Source organism: Pteropus vampyrus, unplaced genomic scaffold (assembly GCF_000151845.1).
Source record: "Pteropus vampyrus isolate Shadow unplaced genomic scaffold, Pvam_2.0 Scaffold65, whole genome shotgun sequence".
In the NCBI taxonomy this organism is placed as follows: domain Eukaryota; kingdom Metazoa; phylum Chordata; class Mammalia; order Chiroptera; family Pteropodidae; genus Pteropus; species Pteropus vampyrus.
In genome coordinates, this window is record NW_011888846.1 from 6,330,500 (window position 1) to 6,353,156 (window position 22,657).

Here is a 22,657-nt window from a genome sequence, read left to right on the forward strand (position 1 = left end):
CACCCAAGTAGACAGTGGAAGTTTGCTGACTAAGGCAGGATATATTTCCCTGACCAAAATTTTCTTCAAATGGGAAAAGAATTTAATATTACAGTAGGTATAAATTATGCACAGTCTGTTTTTCTTCCTATCAATTATCACCTAGTATTCTTCTGGGCCCTGTAAGATATATGAATAATGCAGCGTACATACCTGTGGAGAGTTCGTAGTGTAGAGTCAGTTTTAGCAAAGACTAGAAAACCACGCGGCGGTGTGCGTCCAGGCACACCTTGGCGGTGGTGTGGGTTCGGTTCTGGCCGCCACAGTAAAGCAGGTCACACACATGTTTTTCTTCCCAGTATTTGTATAAAAATCATGTTTATACTGTTGTCTGTTGATGTGTGCAATAGCATTATGTCTAAAAAATACTGTACATACCTTAATTAAAAAGTTATTTTTAAAAAGTGCTCACTATTATCTAGGCCTGTTGGAAAAGTGGCAGCAATAGACTTGCTCAATGCAGGGTTGCCACAAACCTTCCAGTTTGTAAAAAATGCCATTACCTACGAAACACAGTAAAGCAAAGTACAATAAAACGAGGTATGCCTGTTTGTATCTGTGTGTTAAAAATAAGTGTTCATTTGTGGTTAATATTAGTGAGATAGAAACTAACTGCAAGACTCAAGGCAGGTCACTGAGAACTTAAGGAAGAATGCCTTAAATAAAGGATTCGAGAATAGAAAAAAAATTACTAGTGGATTGCAGAGATGAAAGTCTAGAGTCAGGGAGTAATGAGGAGGCAATCGTTAATCCAGGTGTGAGTGTCGAGGTCTGGGTTAGCGTGGTGGGGGAAAAAAGGAGATTTTAGAGAACAGACCAGTTTGAAACATTAGCCAGTATGAATGACAGTACTACACGTGGAGAATGAAGGAGAGGAAGTGGCTGAGGCTTCACATATAATTCACATGAAAAAAGCAAGCACCTGATTTTTTAAACTAAAGCGTCAGCTCTTTCTGTCAGAAACAGTGTAGTGCTATCAGTTTTTAAACAGGTAGGTCAAAGATGTTCTCCGTTTTTCTTTCCCAAGGCTGTCTTTTTTTTCTTTTGGTCTTAATTTTGAATCAGAAATGCCTTCTCTGCTTTCAAAAGAATAGTTTATTGGCATGGCATTAATACATGTAAAACTATGATAAAAGTCAGTTTATGTTTTCCTTTTGACCATCTGTTGCAGAAACAAAAAACAACTGCTTTTGTCGGCAGGACCTCACCTACGGTGTATCTAGGCGGGGTTCAGTATTAAGCATCGTGAGGTTCACTGCGGGTGGTTAGGCGCCTACAGAGGCAGTGGGTGGTGCTGGAAGGGAGGCTTAAACAGGGCCCAGTAGTGAGTCCCAGAACTGGCTGCCTCAAGAACCTGTTACAGCAAAGCAGCAACAGAAATGGGAACTTGTGTCCTGACTGTGAGCTCCAGCATCACGTCCCAGCAGCCTGGGACCAGGGGAGCTGAGGCCGTGACTGTTGTTTCAGGAACTGCAGAACGGTGCGTAGCTGCCCGGCCTGCCCCCGCAGAAAGGGTCGTTGTGTGCCATGCCACCTTGTTGCCAGGTAGCTCGATTTCACGTTCAAAACTCAGGTGCGTGAGTTGTGGAACCTGAGTTTCAGGGAAATGTAGTTTTTTGCTTTCCAATGTGTGCACCAGAAAGACGGTCAAACAATTGAGAGAGCCAGTCTACTACTATAAATTATAAATAATTTTTTCATTGACGTTTAAGGATAATTTTTACATGTTATTTTTTGTAAAGCTAACCTGACTACATAAGCAGAGGGGGAAACATCTAAAGAAATGAGTGGATTGTTAATTATTTAGTGTTGAAATATTTTAAAATTATTATATAGAAAACATTATATAGAAAAATACATTGGCTCACTCTTGCTTGGGTCCTCTTGTGTCACACAGGTGTGTACTATACTCCGCCACCGCAGTGTGTGTCCCGCTTTGTCCGACCTCCACCGTCTGCTCCGGAACCGGGTCCTCCCTACTTGGATCATTACCCACCTTACCTCCAGGACCGCGTAGTCAGCTCTCAGTACAGCACACAGCCACAGCAGTACCCGCCCATGTACCCGCCGCACTATGATGGCCGGCGAGTGTACCCTGCTCCTCCGAGAGAGGAGCTTTTCCGAGAAAGTCTCATACCCATTGAGATCCCACCTGCGGCAGTACCGCCCTACGTGCCAGAATCCAGAGAAAGATACCAACAGATGGAGGGTTACTATCCAGTGGCCCCTCATCCAACTCAGATCAGACCTTCGTACATCAGAGTATGCTGGATTTTTTTCTTATTACGTAGATTTAACTTGATTGTTGCTTGCAGTAATTTTTTTTTAATAAGAAAGCTTCCCTTTGTTCTCATCTTTTCATAATTTCAATAAGTTCGTTTTGTTTTTTTTTAATTAAACTATTAAATTTTCCCACCCCCTCTCACTAATAACCCTTCTTAGCTTCTGAATGTTAGATAGCTTTATTAACATTTTAGAACTGTTTGGAAATTACGGTCTCTGGCCAAGAAAACGAAATTGAAATTTAGCTCTTTGGGAAATCCTGAGAGTTTGGGGAGGGTTATTTGTTTTGTTTTGCTTTGTGTTATTAAGTCTCGATATTTCCAAATGTTAAGATGAGTATACACGCCACTGCTTACATGAAATATTTACTAGATACATTAATGTGTTCTGAAAGTTGTTTTCAGATTTTACTAATCTTTGCATTTTCAGGAGCCTCCTTATAGCCGGCTTCCTCCCCCTCCCCAGCCCCATCCTAGCCTGGATGAGCTGCATCGAAGACGAAAGGAGATAATGGCCCAGCTAGAGGAAAGGAAAGTGATCTCGCCGCCTCCTTTTGCGCCTTCACCAACCTTGCCTCCCACCTTCCATCAAGAGGAAGTAAGTACTTCATTTTTAGTCTCAGTTATCTATTTGTCCTATATTTTCTTCCAAAACGTTTATCATTTTATTTCCCATTTAGATCTGCAGTCCGTCTGGAATGATTTTTGTATTACAGTGTATTAGGAGTTGAGATCCATTTTCTTTCCCCCAAGGATATCTCATTGACCCAGCACCGTTTAATGAAAAGACCATCCTTTCCCTAGTGCCCTGCAGTCCCCTTTCTCATGATCAGGTGACTGTATGTGTTTCTGGTCTCTCTTCTCTTTCATTGATCTATTTTTCTGTCCTTATACCAACTGCATTGTCATAGTGTAGTTTTATAAAAGTCAATATGTGGAGATGTATGTTTTTCAGTTGTACCTTTGCTCTTCTTGGCCCATGGAATTTCTAGACACATTTAGAATCAGCGTTTTGTTGTCTACCAAAATATCTGCTGCAGTTTCTATTAAGGTTACATTAAATCTCTGGATCTGTGCTGTCTGGTATAGTGACCACTATCTACATGTGGCTGCTGAGCGCCTATAATGAGGCTAATCCAAAATCAGGTGTGCTGTGAACATGAAATATACACTGGACCTGAAGATTTAGAACCCCCCAAAGTAAAATATTTCATTAATATGTCTGTTAATTACATATTAAAATGATATTGCTTTGGATGTATTAGGTTTAAAAATATGTCTTATTAAAATTTTACCTGTTTTTTTTTAATGTGGCTACTAGAAATTTTTAAATTACATGCGTGGTCTCATTGTGAGACAGCGTTGCTTAGATCCATCTGGAGAGAAGTGACATCTTTCCAATACTGAGTCTCCAAGAACAGGGTCTACCGTCCACCGACTTGGATCTTCTTTGATTTCTCTCAGTACTGTCACATGTCACAGTTTTCAGTGTCTTGCACATCTTTCATTAAACTTATTCCTAGATAACTTATTTTTTCAAGTTGAATGTAATCCTTTTTGAAATTTTGTTTTCTTTGTTATTAATATAGATAGAATAGATTTTTGTGTTCTGAACTTTATGTTCAGCAGCCTTGCTAAATTTCTGTATTTAATTCTAGTATTTATTAGTGGATTCTTTTGGGTTTTCTGGGCACACAGTCACGTTCTCTATAAATAATGACCATATTGCTTTTTTCTTTTCAATCCTTTTATGTCTCTTTTTTTTCCTTGTGCTAGCTAGTCCTCCAGTGTAATGTCGAATCAAAGGGGCGAAGTATTCTTGACTTATTTACAGTCTTTTAGTGAATGGCTCTTTTACAACATTTACTGTAAGTTTCTTCATAGGTGATTTTTATCAAATTAATGAAATTCCCCTCTCCATTTTAGACTTTTTATAAGTAAGATATGTCAAAAATTTATTTCAATAATGAGGAAAATAGCAGGATGGTAAAGTCGATTCAGAGAATAGGAGAAACAGGCCAGTATAGTAGCTGTGAAAAGAAGAAAAAAAAGAACACTGAAAAAAAGTTGCTAGAATAAACGGGCTAATGTACTACAGGGCAAGAAACCATAATTTGGGGGGTTACCTTCATTCTGTTTCTACAGACAGCGTTAATAGCTATGAATGAGTGTTATTTATCATCTTTTTAATGTCATACGATCTGTGGTGGTGTTTATTTTTTCACTTCTGATATTGGTAATAATTTTTTCAGTCTGGTTAGGGACTTATCAGTTTGTCTTTTTTGAAAAACCAGCTTTTTACTTTGTCGATCTTATTTAGGTTTGTTGATTGTACACACTGCTTTAGCTTATAGTGGGTATATGTGTGTGTGTGTGTTTTTTAAAGGTTTTCTCAGCTGTGTTGCAGTTGATATTATGTAAGGAAAATGTCTTACATCTCTTATTTGTAGAATTATGATTCTAAACAACATTGTTATCTGATAAATTATGAATAATAGGAAATGAAAAGTGAAGTGCATCGTATCACAGGTAATAAACGGTAACCTTTCGGGTCTGCGAAAGCGATCCACTAAGTTTAAGTTCACAGCATCTAGCTTTCCTCTCTAAACACTCTGGATGAATATTCCACAGTAATGTAGGTTAACTAATAAAGTTATAACGTCTTCTATTAATGTAATTTTACTTGTGAGTATAAACATTACTTGATTTTTTTTTGAAAACTGTATATTAGAGACATCTTAGAACCTTGCTATACTGTTTTTTAATATGACACTGAAAAGTGAGCTAATTTTGGAATCAAACATATTTATCTTTAGGTTTAATTGTGTCACTCAGTGTATAATCTTTTGTAAGTTACTTATCCTCCCTGAGCTCTGAGGCTCAGGTTTCTCCATTTATAAATCAAGCATAATGAATCCTACTTCATAGTGATGTAGCAAAGATTAAATCAGACATAAGGCATGTACTTGTTTGTTTGTTTTTTGACTTCTAATAAAAATTATAATAATGCCTGGCTATTAAGAAACTTTATCTAGAATTATTTTAGTTACTGACATACAGACCTATATACAGTTGACCTTTGAATATCATGGGGGTTAGAGCTGCCAACCCCGACACAGTCAGAATTCCCAGTATAACTTTTGACTCCTTAAAAACTTAACTACTGTACGTTGCCCTTCCGTACCTACAAGGGTCGGTTCTAGCACCCCGTCCATCTCCAGATTTACAGATGCTCAAGTCCCTAATGTAAACGGCATATGTAGAACCATGCATGCAGTTGGCCTTCCGCATCCATGGGTTCCCATCTGTGGATCGAAAATACTGTTTCAGTCTGCATTTGATTGAATCCACAGATGTGAAACCTTGGGGGTACAGGGCCAACTGCGCATTTACTGAAAAATAGCTGCGTGAATGGACCTGCGCAGTGCAAACCCATGTTGATCATGGGTCCTCAGTGTTTAAACTGCCGTTCTGATTATCAACACCGTACGTATAGTTGTATTAAATTTATACTTTATAAAGTATAACAGAAGTTTCTCCAAAATCCCATGTCCCGTATCATGGCAACTTATTACATTTCCTATTTTTTCTTTTCTTTTTTTTTTCCATCTGTAGTTTTTGGATGAAGACTTGAAAGTAGCTGGGAAATACAAAGGAAATGATTATAGCCAGTATTCTCCCTGGTCATGTGACACCATCGGCTCCTACATTGGAACCAAAGATGCAAAACCCAAAGATGTTGTGGCAGCAGGAAGCGCGGAAATGATGGTATGTGTAATAACCAAGCCATGAGTAATAAAAGTCAAGATAAGCCAAATGAACGTTCCCCTGTACTCTGTACTATGAGATTGAGTTATATTTAAACTATGTTTTATTGTTTGTTTCAGGTATAATTCAAAATCTTGACTACTTATCTAAACAAAGAACATTTATATTTCTGTGCAGCCAGCAGTTAACCCAACAGCTGTTCAGAACCAAAATTAAATTATTTCACATAATTAATCAAGAGCTTGGATTTCTCGTCCAAGTAAATTATAACTCTTTTACAACTCTGAAGTTTAAACAACAGAGTTGAATCCAGTGAACAATAGTATTTGAGTCAGAATTGTAGCTGCTTAGCCTCAAGTGAGCTCTGGTACGCTGAATGTTACACTTACGCTGTTTTGTTTTTTAAGAAAAAATAATGTAACACCAGTGTGTCTAATACCCAAGCTTAAAATATGTCACTATTTTATCTTAATTTCTTCTTAATTTTTAGAGAATTAAAACTTTACAAAGTTTTAGTTCAGTCTTCCTATATATACTTCCCTAATCTCAGTTTTTTACTTCCCTCTTTCCCTGGAGGTCGCCTTGGTCCTAAACTGACAGTTTATCACGTCGTGGATAGATTTATACTTCTCCAACTGTTTTATTTTGCATGTTTACGGACTTTATATATTATATACTTCAATTTGCATTTCACTCAGCATCATTTTTGATATGTGTATAAATTTATACCGGTAGTTCAAGTTCATTTTTAACTGCTTTTATCAGATATCATTGTATGATAACTGATATCATACAATAAATATATATGTTATTTTTTATTTATTTTCCTGTTGGAACTTAAGGTTCTTTTTGGACTTTTACTATTATGTACAATGCTACTATGAATATTTTTGCATATGTCTCTGTGTGCACATGCATGAAAATTATACTTCTTAAAAAGATATGCATTATTATACAATGTAAATACGAGAGTACATTACATATAGTAAGGGTAACTCTTTGTCATGAAATTATATTTGAACGTATATGGGTACCGGGTCATGATGTAAAATAACGTTTCTTGTTGTGGGTGGGGACTGGTCAAGGTTGAAAAAGCAACATTTTGTATGACAACCAAAGGCAATTAATGATTTTAGTCTTACCAGGGAGAGCATTATACCCTTTTTTAACCTTATTACAGAGTAGAGAAAATTATGTTAGAGATCTAAGTGTGGGTGTGTTTCTCATTTTTCTTATTCCCAGAATGTGGAGAGTAAAGGAATGCGAGACCAGCGATTGGATCATCAGAGAAGAGCCACGGAAGCCAGTGACGACGACCTCATCCCGTTTGGAGATCGACCAACAGTCTCTCGGTTTGGTGCCATCTCTCGAACTTCCAAAACGATATATCAGGGTGCTGGCCCAATGCAGGCCATGGCGCCTCAGGGAGCTCCCACAAAATCTATCAACATTTCAGGTAAGAATCTGAGAGGTAAGCTCATCCGGAAGGCCCATGCGCACGACCCTTCACACACCGTCCCTCCTGTCCACTCGCCGTCCGTGCTTCCTGTGCTCTTCCAAGGCAGTGATCCTCAGACTTTTCTGTGGGATTGCCCCTGTAGAAAGCTAATTGTAACTCAGGGAATTCTAGGGGTACAAACTAAAATTAAATTCCGTATGTGAAGATTGCCTGCGTTCTTAATAGCTTCCTTGCTTTTATTAAAATAATACGTGCTTATTTTTTAAAAATTCAAAAAAAATTACCAAGGCTGTTAAATTGGGGAGAAAACAAACATCATGTCCCTGTCACCGTTTTGGTAGACATCTTTCCAGATAGCCGTGTATACAGCGTGCCTGTGCCTTTCAGATACGGCTGCCTTAGAAGGAGTAAATCTGTGACTGCACCATGCTAGATGCTAGAGTCACTTACTCTTTTACAGATTACAGTCCGTACGGAGCCCATGGCGGCTGGGGCGGGTCTCCGTACTCCCCTCATCAAAACCTACCTTCTCAGGGACACTTCAGTGAGAGGTACGAGCCGTTCTTTTACAAACCGTTCCAATCATCTAACTTGTCTTATTTTGTTTTTCTGGTTAGTAAATTTTCCAAAAAATAAGAATTTTAATTCTCCACTTTCTTTCCCACCAAAGAGAGAGAATATCCATGTCGGAAGTGGCCAGTCATGGAAAACCCCTTCCGTCTGCTGAGAGGGAGCAGCTCCGACTAGAATTGCAGCAGCTGAACCATCAGATTAGCCAGCAGACCCAGCTACGTGGACTAGAGGTGCCAGCCTGTAGATAGTTTTTTTATTCTAGTTTTTGAAGGTTCTCAAAGAGATTTAAAAGGAAGATCTTTTGAGGTATTACGAACACAAAACTTTAAGGTCTCTTCTTAAGAGTTCGTATAGGTGTCCATTCTTCAAAGAATTTAAGTACTTAAGAGTTCAGTTCTGGGACAATAGGAAACTTAGAATTTAATACCTGCAAATAGAAGACAGATTATCTAAAATCTCCCAGTGGGATCTTACAGTCCCTGGTGGCACATTTAAGTTTAAAATAATACAGTGCTTTATCAGCATCTGCTTTAGCTTAAGATTGGTTTTTAATTTCTCATATTTCTTTAATTTTAAAAAAAATTTCTCGTTTAATTTTCAGCATTTGTAAATCTTTAAAAAGTAGAAACTTAGAACTTTTGACTTTAAAAATCAGTCTCTGTATAATAATAGCACCTTCATCGGTATAGTTCTTTCAGTTTAGAAATTAATATCACATATCCTGTTTGACCCTGACAGGTATGTTGGCAGGTGTGACTGTTCCCCTGTCTTGGTTGAAGTTTATGAGTTTCACAGAGGTTGAAACATGAACCCAGGTCTTTGTACTCCACCAAATTCACTGTTCTTTCCACCTTGCTGCCTGCCACGTAAGAGAAACAAAATGTCAGAAAACAAAGGATTTTTAGAATCCTTTAAGTGCCACTGAAGGAAGGCTAGGTTTTGTTTACCTTTACGTGGGGACATGTTCCTTGACTCTGGAATCTAGAGACATCTACTGATAACTACTTGGCTCTTTTGTGGAGAAAAAGGAAAAGATACTGTTATCCTTCTACCAGGATCTTTAATAATAAGTAAGGCATCACTTTGGAAATAAATTTCTTTCTGACTCTGCTTTGGACCTCCTTATAAGGAAGCCCAATAGTAGTTATGTTTTGGAACGCAGTCCTGCTTTTGCTCTTAGGTAATAAGCAGCAAGGTTCAGAAGTAGGAAAACCTACGTACTATTCCCATTTTGTCACCTTTTACCATTGCATTATTTACATTGGTCCAGAACTTCTTGCTGATTTCTTGTTTAAAAAAAAAATGCTATGTTTATGTCCGTTTTTTATTCATTTTTAAAGATTCAGACCTTTCACTCCGTAAAGCATTATTCCTTCTCCTGCTAATTGATGACTTTTTATCTTAGTTGAAATTTGTAGACCCATTTTCTGTCCCAAAAGAATAACAGTCGGCATCATTTGGAAGCTTGCCACATATTTGACTCACCGTGGTTAAAGTCGTTTCCATTACTGAGGCTTCATAGAAATAAATTACAAGGGAAGAATGTACATTTATAATCGACTTATCTAAGAGCAGCTTACACCTCAGATCAAGTTACCGTTCACTAAGTTTGAGTCCCCTGTTTTTCAGATAGTACTCAGAGAGATCGTACCTCATAGTTGCATCATTTTTGTTACAAACACGTGAATGTTAAGCTGCTCAAGGCTGTGGTCTGGAATCAGGCCTGGTCGTCCCGTGCATGGTGTGAAATGTGTTGAGTTGTGTATGTGCTTGGCTTTGTGCACCAGGCTGTTAGTAACAGGCTGGTGTTGCAGAGGGAGGCGAACACCCTGGCAGGCCAGTCACAGCCCCCACCGCCACCTCCAAAGTGGCCCGGAATGATCTCCAGTGAGCAGCTGAGCTTGGAACTGCACCAGGTGGAAAGGGAAATCGGCAAGAGAACCCGGGAGCTGGGCATGGTGAGTGTTCCGGTGGGGAGAGGGGAGGGAGAGAGGAAAGCTGCGGAGTTCTGGAATCATCCAGGACTGCAGGGTCATCACCCCAGGGCTCTTCAGTGGGCGATTAATATTTAGATGAGTCACATGAAGATGGGCCTCCTCTCTGTTTTATTATTCCTCTCCTCATTCTCTTTTGGTTTGAGTGTGTTGTCTTAGGATTCTGCGTGATGAAAGACGTATAGGGAGAACAAAGTAGTTAACTGGAAGTTATTAAATTTCTGTGAAACATACTGATTCGGGAAGCAGAGAGGGGATGGTGTTTATGATTTTGCCAATGCCATCCCGTTAACGGAAGATATATTACCAAATGACATTCTCGTGTTCATAGCCCTTAAGTTGTTGATGATGTTTTTTGTTATGAATGCGATGCAGCCTACACATTCCTTCCTGTGGACTTGTACCCATGGCTGTGCTTAGGGTTTGCTTCGTAGTGCACGACGTTCATTTCAGTAAACTGTGACTCTTAAGGGATTGGACCATTCTCCCAGGTTGTGTGAATCGACCTTTTTGTTGCGTAGTTTTCCCATCCTTTCTAAGATAAATGAGGTAGTTTTTCTTCTTTCCATAAGTATATTATAGATGCATATTAGATTTTGGCTTGCCTTTTTCCTAAGTCGTCATTTCTGTGAGATTTTTCCCATGTTAACGTGTGGCATTCCCTCCCCCATCCCCCTTTATTGTCCAGCTTGGGTAGTGAGCAAGTGGGTGGTTCTCTTGACGTGTTTTGGTGTATGTCTGTCTTCTAGTCAGCCTGTTTTCTTTGGTCATTTTACAAAAGTAAATGATTTCTGGATCATCAGTTTGTGTTATCTATGTTTGGTCTCTCTTCCATTAGCACCATTAAATAGAAGATAATTACATTTATTTCCTTCTCTTTCAAAGGAGAACCAGTGTTCTGTGGACATAAAAAGCAAATTGAATACAAGTAAGCAAGCAGAAAATGGACAGCCGGAACCACAAAATAAGGTTCCAGCTGAGGACCTTACATTGACATTCAGGTAACGAAAGGGACATTGTTATAGTCTTCTATTACCCAGTCATGACAGAAATGCCCTTAGAAATATGATTTGATGTTTTAAATATGATTATTCTATATATGTTAAGAAGAGAATACTTTTACATAAATTCAAGAATTATACTTATTTTAGAATAGATTCAAGATTGAATTATCTGTTAATACCTAACAGGAATTTTCTGGTTCCGTTTCCTTTTCCTCCGTGTTTTTTAATTTCTCGAAAGCCAGTGTTAACACTTTGTTGAACACCTTTCCGATATTTCTAAGCTGTGTGGCATTTAGCCTCCATCCTCCATCCCCCATCCGCCTGGGTTTGAATTTGGTCTGTGCCATTGTCTGATATTCTTCTGCAGGTGTGGAGGGTACATGTCAGTTACCAGGAACAATATTGCAGTTCATTCTTCGTTTGCATGTCTTTAATTATTTCCTCACTGTATTTTGAGACTTTCGATACACAGTCCTGAGTTCCCCTCCTGGTGATGTAGCACACAATTTCTAATGCTCTGTTGCTTTCAGACTTAGGTTGGGCTCTTAAAATCCATGCCTTATCTTGGCATGGATTTTATCAAAAAATATATACTAGTAAACCTGATGAAGCAGAGATCGGCAGCACTTTTTCGTAAAGACATTGTAAATATTTAATACTATTCTACTAAGTAATCATTTTTATCTCTCTCCTTTTAAAAAAATGCCAACTTTTTTTTTTTTTTTTTTAGTGTTAACAGTGACGTGCCGAATGGATCGGCCTTGACACAAGAGAATGTCAGCCTCCTGTCAGCCAAGACTGGCTCTCTGAGCCTGTCCGAGGACCCCGAGGGGGGCGGAGACAACAGCGACTCCCAGAGGTCGGGAGTGGCACCCGGTTCTGCTCCCTGAACTACGAGGAGTCCCACGTTTATCTTCTGCTCCTAACCCGCCGATGGGGCACGGGGCGGAAGGACGATGACTTCACACTTTTGCTCTGAGTGGTCAGAGGAGTCCCGGCAGAGCGCCAGAGGCAATGTGCACAAACACCGCTACTGAGACAGACCCTGCACATAGTTCACACTGATGCATTTTTTAATTTAAAAAAAGAAAAAGAAAAAGAAAATTAGCAGTATCTGCAAGCAATTCAGATTAAATTTGTTTTTGTTCTGTGAATGAACTTTATTTTAATAACTTTGGACGCCTTGGATCCAGGGCTTTAAAAAAAAGAAGATATTATATATACACTCTGTTCGATTAATTGTATGATCTTAATGAGTAGGTTTTTCTTGTATTTTGGTATTATTACATACCCAGTGTATAATCCCTGACCCACAATCCTTTCCACTTCTCACAACTCTATAAATTAAAGCAGACAAAAAGCACCGGCCTTTCTGACAGTTCTGGGGTGCTTGACAGGCAAAGAGACAGTAACAGACCAGTTATTAGAAAATGTGCAGCGAACCAACTCTTCTGAGAACTGGTATGTGGAAGTCATGATTTCCTTTTCCTTTCCGGGTCGCTGTCTTCCCGTGTAGCTGTGCTTTTCCTATGGCATTACAACTTTCAGGAAGATCTCGTTTCTTGTTTTCGCTTTTAACCTTTCAGAGAGATAGTTACCAGTTAGTTTTTGAAGTCTTCAATTCCATATTATGGGTTCTTTTCATTCTCTAATGTAATCAGAAAACCAAGTCTCTGTCTTGGCTTGTCTGGTCGGATTTAAATGGAGGCTAAGTTTTAAATGAACTGGAACTGAGCGCTGAAGTCACATGGCGCAGGCCCTGTGTCGAGCTGCTGGTTGGAAATTTCCAAATTGAGCTTCCGTTGAAATTACAGAGTGTTGAAAAATCAGGACAATCGACCATGTTTTACAACTGCAACATTTGATTTGAACTTAAAATGAACAGAGAGCCACATTAATTCAGCGGATGCTTTGGTTTTACTCCCAAAACCCAAAAATGTAAAATAAAATCCCTATACACTGGCACCTCTGGTTTTCAAAGAGATTTGCCTGGATCTTAAAGGTAGTTTACGAATTGCTCAGTGGTTGCCATTTGGAATCCCAGCACAGCAGGTCATAGGTACCTAGAAGTTTATTTTAGACTTGGCTCTACCTTACTGAAAAAATTCTTCGTGAAAGTTGGAAAGAATAAGGAAGAATCTTTATTATTTAGTTCTGCTGCACATATTCTGATGGCACGTGTCTATACTGAACTAAGAACCCTATAAAACACGGGATCATTTGATACAGTCACCCTCCCCATCCCTCTGTTCGCCTGATTTTTAAAAATTTTTCCTTTCTGGATTATACTACTAAAACAGAAAGCACTGGTTATGTAATAAGTTACTGCATTGCTTTGGTTGGGTAAAAGCAAGAGTTTGTATTTTTCTTGTTTCTTATTTTCTTAACCCTTAACTCCTGCTGAGGTCATAACCTCAGTCTAAGCTCTGCGTCTTCATACTATTGACTGAAACAAATTGTGGGGGGTGGGGGTACACAGTCCTGCCGTTGCCTACCAGTAGGAGAGCCCAAACAGAACACTCTTTTGAGTAGCGATTATTTAATTTGCCCAGTCAAGGCACCGTGTTTATATACTATTTCACATTGAATTTGATTATGCCCTACAGACCTGGCTGGTCAAGGATTTGATATACACATATTGGCTTGGGATTCGAGCTTTCTTTTTTATTTAAATAAAAATTTATATATATATTATATATATACAGATATACATAGCTATATCTGCATATATATTGGGTATGTTTTAAGGGTTTTTTTCGCACGAGCGCAGCTGTCGCAGTACGACTAGTTGGGAGGTGGGAGCATTGAATGAGGACGAGGCGTCTTTTTCAGTTGACTCCATGTTTTCCTTTTTTGTTAATGTACTTGCTCTTTTGCTTTGTTTTGATTTGCTTAATACCCTCTTACAGTTACTCTTTAAACGCTTATTGTTTTTTGGGAGAAGGAGAGAAACCGTATGTCTGACAGGGTCCCAAGGTTTTTCATTTCTCTGTGTAACCATAAAAGGCAACATTTGTGGCCTCCAGCCTGTCAGAGGCAGATTCAAGCAGATTCAAGCAGATCTCACTTCTCCTTTGGACACGTTAAATAAGTCCTGAATTTCAGAAGCAGTTGGTTCAGTTGGGAACTCGAAATGATTCTGCTATTGAAAAGGAACTTACAGGTATTGATTTTGTTAAAGTTCAGAATAAAAGTAAAATTCCATTTTGGGTATCTCTTGAAACCCGTAATAACTCGACTTCTGTTATTCTTGTTCTTGTTTCCTTCAGATACATTCATTCTTGCTTTCACCGTTTTGATTTTGTAAACTAGGCAAGAACAGGAATTAATTTATACAGTATTCCTATTCCAAATAAAATCATAAAAGTCACTGTTTTGAATTGATTTTAAATAGTCCTTTTCACTTTATCAGGTGTTCTCATTTGGGGCGTGGGGGTGCGGATCTCTGGCATCGTAGCCTTAATTCTAGCTGTATCTCTTTAAGGCCCCACACTCTGAAAGAACTCTGGTTGGGTAGAAAGGCAGGGGACAACGGGTAACTGTCCCGTTGTGCCCGTGACTTACCTACTTTACGTTGGTCGTTCTGCCTAACCTCGTAGATATCCTTACAGCTTTCCTAGTGCTCACAGCACTTTCAGGATTTCAGTAAAACCTCCAAAGTTTGGGGTTCTTTTTCCCTTTTCCTTTTCTCTGTGATATACTTTGTGATGTGCTGAGCCTGTAAGGGTAAGTGACCCATTTTGGCAAAACTGCTCGACTCTTTAACTGTTTTCTGTCAAAATCTTTTAAAGGCATTGAGTTTTCTGGCTTTTAAAATATATGCCTTTACAGACAGTTAAGAGATGAAACCAACCAGGTAGGAAATACAATTTTTATGCTTTCTACTTATTAAAATGCCAGTTTCTTCTGAAGATGACTGTATTTGACAATTCTGAGTGTTAAGGTAGGAGAAATAAGTACTGTTTAATCATTTAGGATTTTATTATAGCTGGGAATATAAAAGTACTCTGACTTTCTCTTTCAAGCGGTCTCTGGAAAAATGTAGAAGAACTGAGAATAAGATATCCAGATTCAATTTGTTGACTTATATGTAGTTCTTTTGTCTTACTTCTAGGTACCGTCACAAGATAAGTTCAGGAGCTGCCTGCCCTGTCCTGGGTAATTTACAAAGGCTGAAGTGACCAAAGATCCATTCCTTGTTACTTTTTTAATCAAAAGAGAAGTTAGTTATAGCATAGATTTCTAGTAATGTTTAAATGGTAAGACACTTTCTAAGGCCAGCTACAAATACTCAGCTACTCAGAATGTATAAAAATTTATTTGCCACGCCATTAATGTGGCCGATCCCCTTCTCCTCCCACCTGTTTCCCTTCCCTTGTCCTCGTCTTCCCTATGTATTTTTTATCTTGCCTAAAAAACATAAAATTGGTATAATTCTCATTTGCCTTCTTGAATATATAACTTCATCAGATTTTCCGTAGGTCTTCTGGGTTGGAGCTCCAAGTTGTTTTTTTTCTTTTTTTTTTCCCCTGGCCCTTTTCTGTCTTGCAAATTCCCCTTGATTCACCCACTGCCCTCCCCAATCTGCAACAGTGACAGTTTGCTGCCTCAAAACAGAGCATTCAAATGAATTCGCTTAGCCAATAACTTCTGTGAAGTTGCCTTTTCTAATGGTGTTATTACTCAGTGATGCACAAATGTGGTATTTGCCCTACTGGTAGGCAAACAAAGGTCTGGTTTAGGATGGTAACCTGCTGGGGTTTTGTTTGTTTGTTTGTTTTTATCTTTTAAAGGAGAGCCAAAGACTTGTGCTTTACTCTGTTTTGGTTTGGGGGAAGTCACAGCCATTTTGATTGTGAAACCTTAAAGTATTTGTGAGTTGCTCGTACTGTGTGAGTAGGTTTATGTAAACTGTTAGTTTAGCTGGCCTTATAAGATGTAAAAGCAATGAAAAGTAACCCGTTTCTCTTTCGTCAGGGGATATCTTTTACACTATCGTATGTAAGCAGGCCGTCCTCCCTTTTTTTGAGACTGTCTTGTCGTGATACAGCATCTCGTGTATTTTTGTTTTTTAACTTGTGCCTAAAGAACAATATCACTATTGGTCAAGTCGTGGGACTGAGTAAGAGGACGCGTGAGCAGCTGACTGATGAGAAATAGGGAACTGTAGTCAGTACGTGTCCGATTATGTTCAGATTTGGAGAAAAATAGGTTCCTTTTACTAAACAGTCTTTGGTTGATATTACTTACATACCAGTGGTGATGGATGGAGATCTATACTTCTTGCTCATTTTGAGGAATTGAGTAAAGGCTTTATATATAAAATCTGTCTGCACAAAGCAGCTATAATGATCTATATGTCATTAAAAGGAAAGGCCAAGTTACTTTTTAGGAGAAATCGATAACCTACCTGGAACTTAACTGCAGTGTTTCCTAAAATTTTTACCCTGAAAGAGAACAATTTTCTTTCTTTTTTTAGTTGATGTTACATTATTATAGTGTTCTCTTCCCTGAAATATCTGCCTGTCCTTTAGATAAAAAGTAGAGCTCTCAAGTAAAACGGTCATTGTCAACATCAAGGGTGGAACAGCAAGCGGCTGCCGTCACCATTCTGCCCTAGTATCTGCGTTGCCATCCACACCAAAACCTTTCTGCCTTGGACAGCTATGGTGTTTATATTTGTTGCCTCAGCTCAGCTTTATGAAATCCTCTTACTGAAATGACTTATTGGGAGTTGTAGGTGGATCGCAGTTAATTTCTTTTTAATTCTTAATTCAACTTTTCTGAGCCATTTGAAAAAGAGAGCTTTTCGTCAAAAGGTACTACTGTTGTAAATGCCAGCTTAAGATTCGGTTTTTAAGGTTTTATTTCTTTGATTGCTAAAGGTATTTCACACGTAATAGATTCTAACCAACAAGTAATATTAGCTCTAAGGTTAAAGAATTAGGAAGCTGCCACCAGCAGGAAGAAGTAACACCTTTTAATAATGTGTCCCCACCAGGCACTGCACCAAGTGGGTAAAGAGCCTTTTGAAATCCTTTTGTGATAAAGGATTTCCCTATCCCTAGTATCCTTGTTTTCAGAGCTGAATTTTCAGCCAAACTCTCAATTCCCCCTAAACTTTATTCCTGAACAAAACATCCGTAGAGAAATAACCTTTATTTTCACAAGAAAATAAGGCACAAGAACCCAAGAGAAAGAACTTAAGACAATATTGTGTCCAAAAATGTGTATTTAGAAAAACAAAATCGTGTGGAGTTAGTATATACTAGGTAAGGTGAGTCATTTTCTTGTTTGGGGGTCTCACTGTGTCTGGTTGGTTGAGTTCGTTTCGTTTGAAGTAGACAGAGCTCACAAGTCTTTGGCATCCATTCCAGCTTGTCCACTCAGAGTCATCTTATAACTGGAAACTGTCAGGTAGCCCCCACCCCCACGTCAGCTGATGTATGAAAGGGTCGAGGAAAGGATGGAAACTTTTGGGTGGATCATTGGTTGTCTAGTTTTTTTGTTTTGTTTTGGGTTGTTTTTTTTTTTTGGCCGATTTTAAAACATCATTTATTAGTGTAATCTCTCTCCACTGATTGGCTGCCATTCTCACAATAATAATTGAACCACCTTGTAAAATATTCCTCTGATTGGAAGGCATTTTAAGCTTTTGTTGATTATTTTTACATACTCTGTTCAACTAATACACTGTCCTGAGAGCTACTTCTAACAGGTATATTGCTGCCTAAATTTCCATTATCCCTTTTCATCCTTTCTCTTCTTTTCACCTTCTGGGAATGAAAGGAACTTGAGGGGGGAAAATTTTTTTTTTTTTCCCCCATTTTATTCATTGATCCATGGGCCACATTATCCTACTTTATCCTGAATCTATGACTCTTTGGAACCAGAAGAATGGAAAAAGTGAATAAAGATGAACAAAACCTTTCGCCCGCTTAGCGTTTTCCGGTTGTGAGATTCCTCTTCCTGTGCGGGGTCTCCTCGTCGCTCCTGCTGCCCTTTCTCTTGGACTACGGTCAATTTGGTCTTTAGGCTCATACCCGTCTCCCCGAGACATTCTGCAGTCATTATCACCTTTTTGGGTGGATTTTATTTTGTTTTGTTTTTTAAAATAACTTTTTGACATTGATGCATATTTGCTTGGGATAGAGCTTGTGTAATTTACCAATCTTATTGATTGTATGTGATTGTGCCCTGCAGAGGTATATTTAACAAGACAAAAACAATCTAGGTTCATAAAGGAGCCCTTGAGATTTGAGTCAGATTATAAATGATTTCATGAAATCACCTATAGTTTTAGATAGTGAGAATTTATGTCTCTTCCTTGTTATAAATCAGTGCTAGACAAAATAACCATTTTTAAAGTGTTCTTGCATTCCTGTTTTTTCCCTTGCCTCAGCTCCCTGTTCTTTGTCGCCTGCCTCCACCACCTGTTCAGAAATAAAAATATTGAGCCTTAAGTGACAGCTGATTTGTAAATTGCTGAAGTTTGTGAGATTTTACTTTTTCCAAGTGTTTCCAACTTAAAAAAAAAAATCGAAGACAGATAGATAATGGGTTGGAATTTCACAAGCTGTGACTAATTCCTTAGCATCTGGCAAATTGTGAAATCTTGTTTGAAGACTTTATTTCCTGAAAGTTCTTTTGGAATAGGGAAAAGAACCCTGTTTGAAGTGAACCATTTTCCTCTCTTTTTAAATCTGTTTGTAGTTCCAGTTTTTAAACAGCCTTCAAATCAAGCGAGGTGGGAAAAATAGAATAGGAAGATGTTCAGGGAAGCAGAACTCTGGGTCTGAATAAGTACATATTCTGCTCGTTGCAGGTTTCGGAGAGGATTCGGGCCATCTTTTTCAATTTTGTATTATTTGTGTGCATGTTTATATCAAAGAAGCCATGTTTTGTTAAAATGCTACTTTTATTAGTTTGGAAACTGACTCAGCCTCATGTTGCTCCTAAATAGTGTTTAAGGCTCCCATGAGTTGCAGATAAAAGGATTATTTTAACAAGTAGAAGGAGGTGATTCACCTTTTGGTCTGTATATATATATATGAAAGTGTCTACAAGGTCTTTATCTGCTTTCTGTCAGCATTTATATTAAATGATAAATTAATGAGAAACGTGTAGTCTTTTTTGTAAATGAGTCTGTGCCATCTTATTCTAACCGTGAGATTAATTTCTTACACTTTTTTTTTTCTTTTTAGGTGAAAAATAGAGAAGTAGGTAATATGCACAACCAGAACTTGCTTGTAGTAGCCAATTTTGCAGAGGTCCCAGGAATTATTCCAGCCTTAAATACTCCACAGTCCGAATCCCTTCGTGCGTATACAGTGATTGCACATTAGGACTAAAGGTGACGACGGCTCTGAGATCCTGGATCAGTGAGGCTCCGTGGCCAACATCCCAAGTCGTGGTTTTGATGGCTTCTCCTAAAATCAGGAGCCTCTCTGTGCTTAAGCGATCTGGGTATCTCCGCGATGCACAGTGTCTATCTTTCCATCCTTCCTGACTTCTCCTAGTTGTCCTGAAATCCCCACGCATTAGTCATTCCTTGCACTCAGAGGATAAATTTAGGTTTATTGTCTCTTAGAAATAAACTGCAAATATACCTCAGTTGACGATTCAATGGCATGAAGAAAAAAGGAGGGGAGAGGAGGGGACTACTCTAGATTAAAAGATGCAAAAATCAAATGCAACGTGGACTTTGGATTCTGATTCCAATGAGCCAAATATACGAAGACTTTTTGGTATAATTAGGAAGTTTGATTAAGTATTGGATAATATCAGGAAATGACATTTTTGTTCAGTGTGTGATTTATAGCAACAGGGTTATATAAGAAAACGTCCACATTTTTTAAGGATGCATAGTTGACAATGGCCGGGATTTCCTTTAAAATTACTAAATATTTTTTAAAAGAAAACATACATTACCAGTGAAGGTCATTTACTCCTATCAACAGTAAGCAGGTCGGTGCCCATTGGTGCCGTATCTGACCTCAAGGGAAGGGGCCAGACTTAAAGTTTAGAAGGTATGAGGGGTGGCGGCTAATGCAGCCATCTGGTGTGGGGTGTGATAAAACCTGGGGGGAATTATGCCACCAGACCTGTGTCTTCACACTCAGGCCTGCCCTGCTCATGAGCGCCAGGGCGCTTTCTGACCATTCAGAGGCTCGCGTAGATTGTGTGTGTGTGCGCGCGCGCGCGCACGTACATTGTACATTAGCACTTAAGTCCCCGTTATCAGCCAGTCTGCAACGGCCAGCCAGCAGGTCCCTTGGCGTGCCAACATGGTGGCTCAGTGGCCGCCAGCCGGACTCGGAACACAGAAATACCCGTAACTGCTCACGGGACACCCACTATGGTGTCACTGAAGTGGTGTCCTGAGTGCTCCCTGTGGGCGCAATACCGCAGAGGACAGAGGGGCTGCCTCTCCCCTCGGGTGTAGACTCCAGTCACCTAATGTGACATGCACACAGTTGAGCGGTAGGTAACAATCATCTGCCACACGCTAGACGAACTCCCGAGGAATCCCTCAACCACAGCTGTCCCCAAGAGGAGAGCAAGGAGCTGGGAGAGGACACAGAAGACCCAGGCCTGCCTGGAGGCCACCACGGGCTTCCTGAGGAGGTGGCCCTGAAGGTAAGACTAGGTGAGCAGCAGAGGTGGGACGTTGGGGACAGGCTCACGGCCAGAGGAAACGGCGTGTGAACTCTGTGAATGAAGAGAAAACCCGTGTTGGGGGACCTGGAAGGTCACAGGTTGGCGTGGACGGAGGGGGACAGTGGCCTATGATGAAGCAGAGCCAGGTCACAGAGGCCTGGGCCATGCTGCAGTGCTGGATTTTACTCTGAAAGTAAATAGACTCCTAGGAAGGGCTGTAAGCAGGGAGACGAAGCATCAGATTTGTGCCTCTTTAGTCACCCTATTGGCTCACTTTTCTGTCCTCAAGCTTAATGTGCGTGCAGTTCACCAGGGCTCTGGTGCAGGTGAGGTTACTGTCCCAGGGGCCCGGAGGGGGCCAGAGGCCATCTAACAGGCCCCCAGCTTTCGCCAGTACTGTCTGTCTGAAGACCACACTTTTGAGAAGAGTCTGCGTGATAGGCCATTTTAACAGAAAGCTCCAGCCAATCAGACTTAAACTTTTATTTAAGATGAGATATATGACGTCGGCACTACCTGGGGACTGCCGGAAGGAGGTAAGGGGATTCGGGAAAGCTGCCATACCCAGAGAGTGGCTCCTGAAGGGACAAAGGGTTCGTATGGCGAATGAGGCGGGGAGCGGAGGCCTCGGCCTGGGTGCAGGGACACCGTCATGAAAGGTGGCCTCGTAATGGGACGTCACGGGATTCGAGATAGCTGGGAAACTTCGTTTGAGGCCTGGTCTTGAAAAACTTTGTGTGCCATTAGGTCATCAAGATTTTATCCTTCAGCAATTTAGCAAAGATCTTAGGCCAGAGAGTGGTGTGATCATTGAGATTTGAGTGGAATAGGGCCTGAAGTACCGACTGAGGAGAAATAATGAGGCCTGCACCAGGCCACGGGCGCGGGGGGTCTGAGACCGCGGTTAGCTGAGGCATAACTTGAGAACAGGTGCCCCAAGCGTGGCTGCTATTACCACACAGCCAAACGGGGGCCACCAAAGTCAGCTGCTGCCCGTGGTTCCCCTGACCAAGCAGCACGGCTGCTCCTATGTCATCAGGTTAAAGGGGGAAATTGCCTTCGCAGTAGCAAAGTCTTGAAAGTAGTCAGTGTCGAGGAAAACCTACAGTCATCTCAGTTCGTCACGGCCGCCTCATCCTCCCAACACCCAAAACGGGCAGGTCACCGTGATCGAAAAGGCACCCTCTGGTTTCCCCCGTCTACGCTTGTCCTCATCATCATCTGACTGGGCCCTTTGTTATCCCGACAACGAGCTAGGGGACCCGGTGAACTCCTGGACCGAGGCCCCGACCTAGGCTGCCGCTGCGGAGCAGGCGGACCCATTTCTCTAACCGAACCGCTCCAGGGCTTCGTCTCTGCGAGCGCTGCTCCCTGGTCAACTGGATCTCCCCGGCCACGTCAGAGCTGGTGCCCAACGCCCGTTTCTGTTTCAAGTTAGAACGACCTGTGCCCAGGCGGCACCTGCTGGTCTCCAGTGCTGGCCGTTTGGGAAGGGCCCGAAGCCAGCTCTGTGTCCTGACTGAGTGAAAGCTGTCGGTCCCCATTGCCTCACCCCTCAAACGGGCTTGGCCAGGTTTGCTAGAGTAGAGCGGCCCTTGGCAGGCGGGGAGGCAGGCGGGGAGACAGGCAGCCACCACGTAGCCGACCCGTCAGCTTCGGCCTTGCCATGCGGTTCTCCCCGTGCTTCTGGGCCTGTCCAGCCCGTCTGCCCTGTGCCCGGGGAGCTCGTCCCCCAGCACCTCTGCCTCCGCACCCTGTCCTCTCCCCTCTCCCTTTCTCCTTCACCACCTGCCACTTCCTGAACTAATGTCCAAGCGACGAGCTTTGCCTCCGTGCAGCTCTCTCTTGCTCAGCCTCTCGAGCAGACCCCTGCCCAGC

At 40.7% G+C, this 22,657-nt stretch overlaps 1 protein-coding gene across 5 annotated transcripts in view; it reads left to right on the forward strand.

Annotated features, from left to right (window-relative positions):
* Positions 1 to 19,239, forward strand: part of RC3H1 (ring finger and CCCH-type domains 1) — a 42,316-nt gene extending 23,077 nt beyond the window's left edge. For 3 of the 5 annotated variants that reach the window (XM_011361256.2, XM_011361257.2, XM_011361255.2), the window contains exons 11-19: positions 1,937 to 2,301; positions 2,752 to 2,919; positions 5,937 to 6,089; positions 7,332 to 7,545; positions 8,009 to 8,099; positions 8,219 to 8,351; positions 9,909 to 10,079; positions 11,001 to 11,116; positions 11,850 to 19,239. In XM_011361256.2, the coding sequence (XP_011359558.1) occupies positions 1,937 to 2,301; positions 2,752 to 2,919; positions 5,937 to 6,089; positions 7,332 to 7,545; positions 8,009 to 8,099; positions 8,219 to 8,351; positions 9,909 to 10,079; positions 11,001 to 11,116; positions 11,850 to 12,009 (1,571 nt within the window). In that variant the 3' untranslated portion in view covers positions 12,010 to 19,239. The remainder of the gene's footprint in view (positions 1 to 1,936; positions 2,302 to 2,751; positions 2,920 to 5,936; positions 6,090 to 7,331; positions 7,546 to 8,008; positions 8,100 to 8,218; positions 8,352 to 9,908; positions 10,080 to 11,000; positions 11,117 to 11,849) is intronic. The other 2 variants (XM_023531264.1, XM_011361259.2) reach the window with 2 other exon arrangements.
* The last annotated feature ends 3,418 nt before the right edge of the window (positions 19,240 to 22,657 follow it).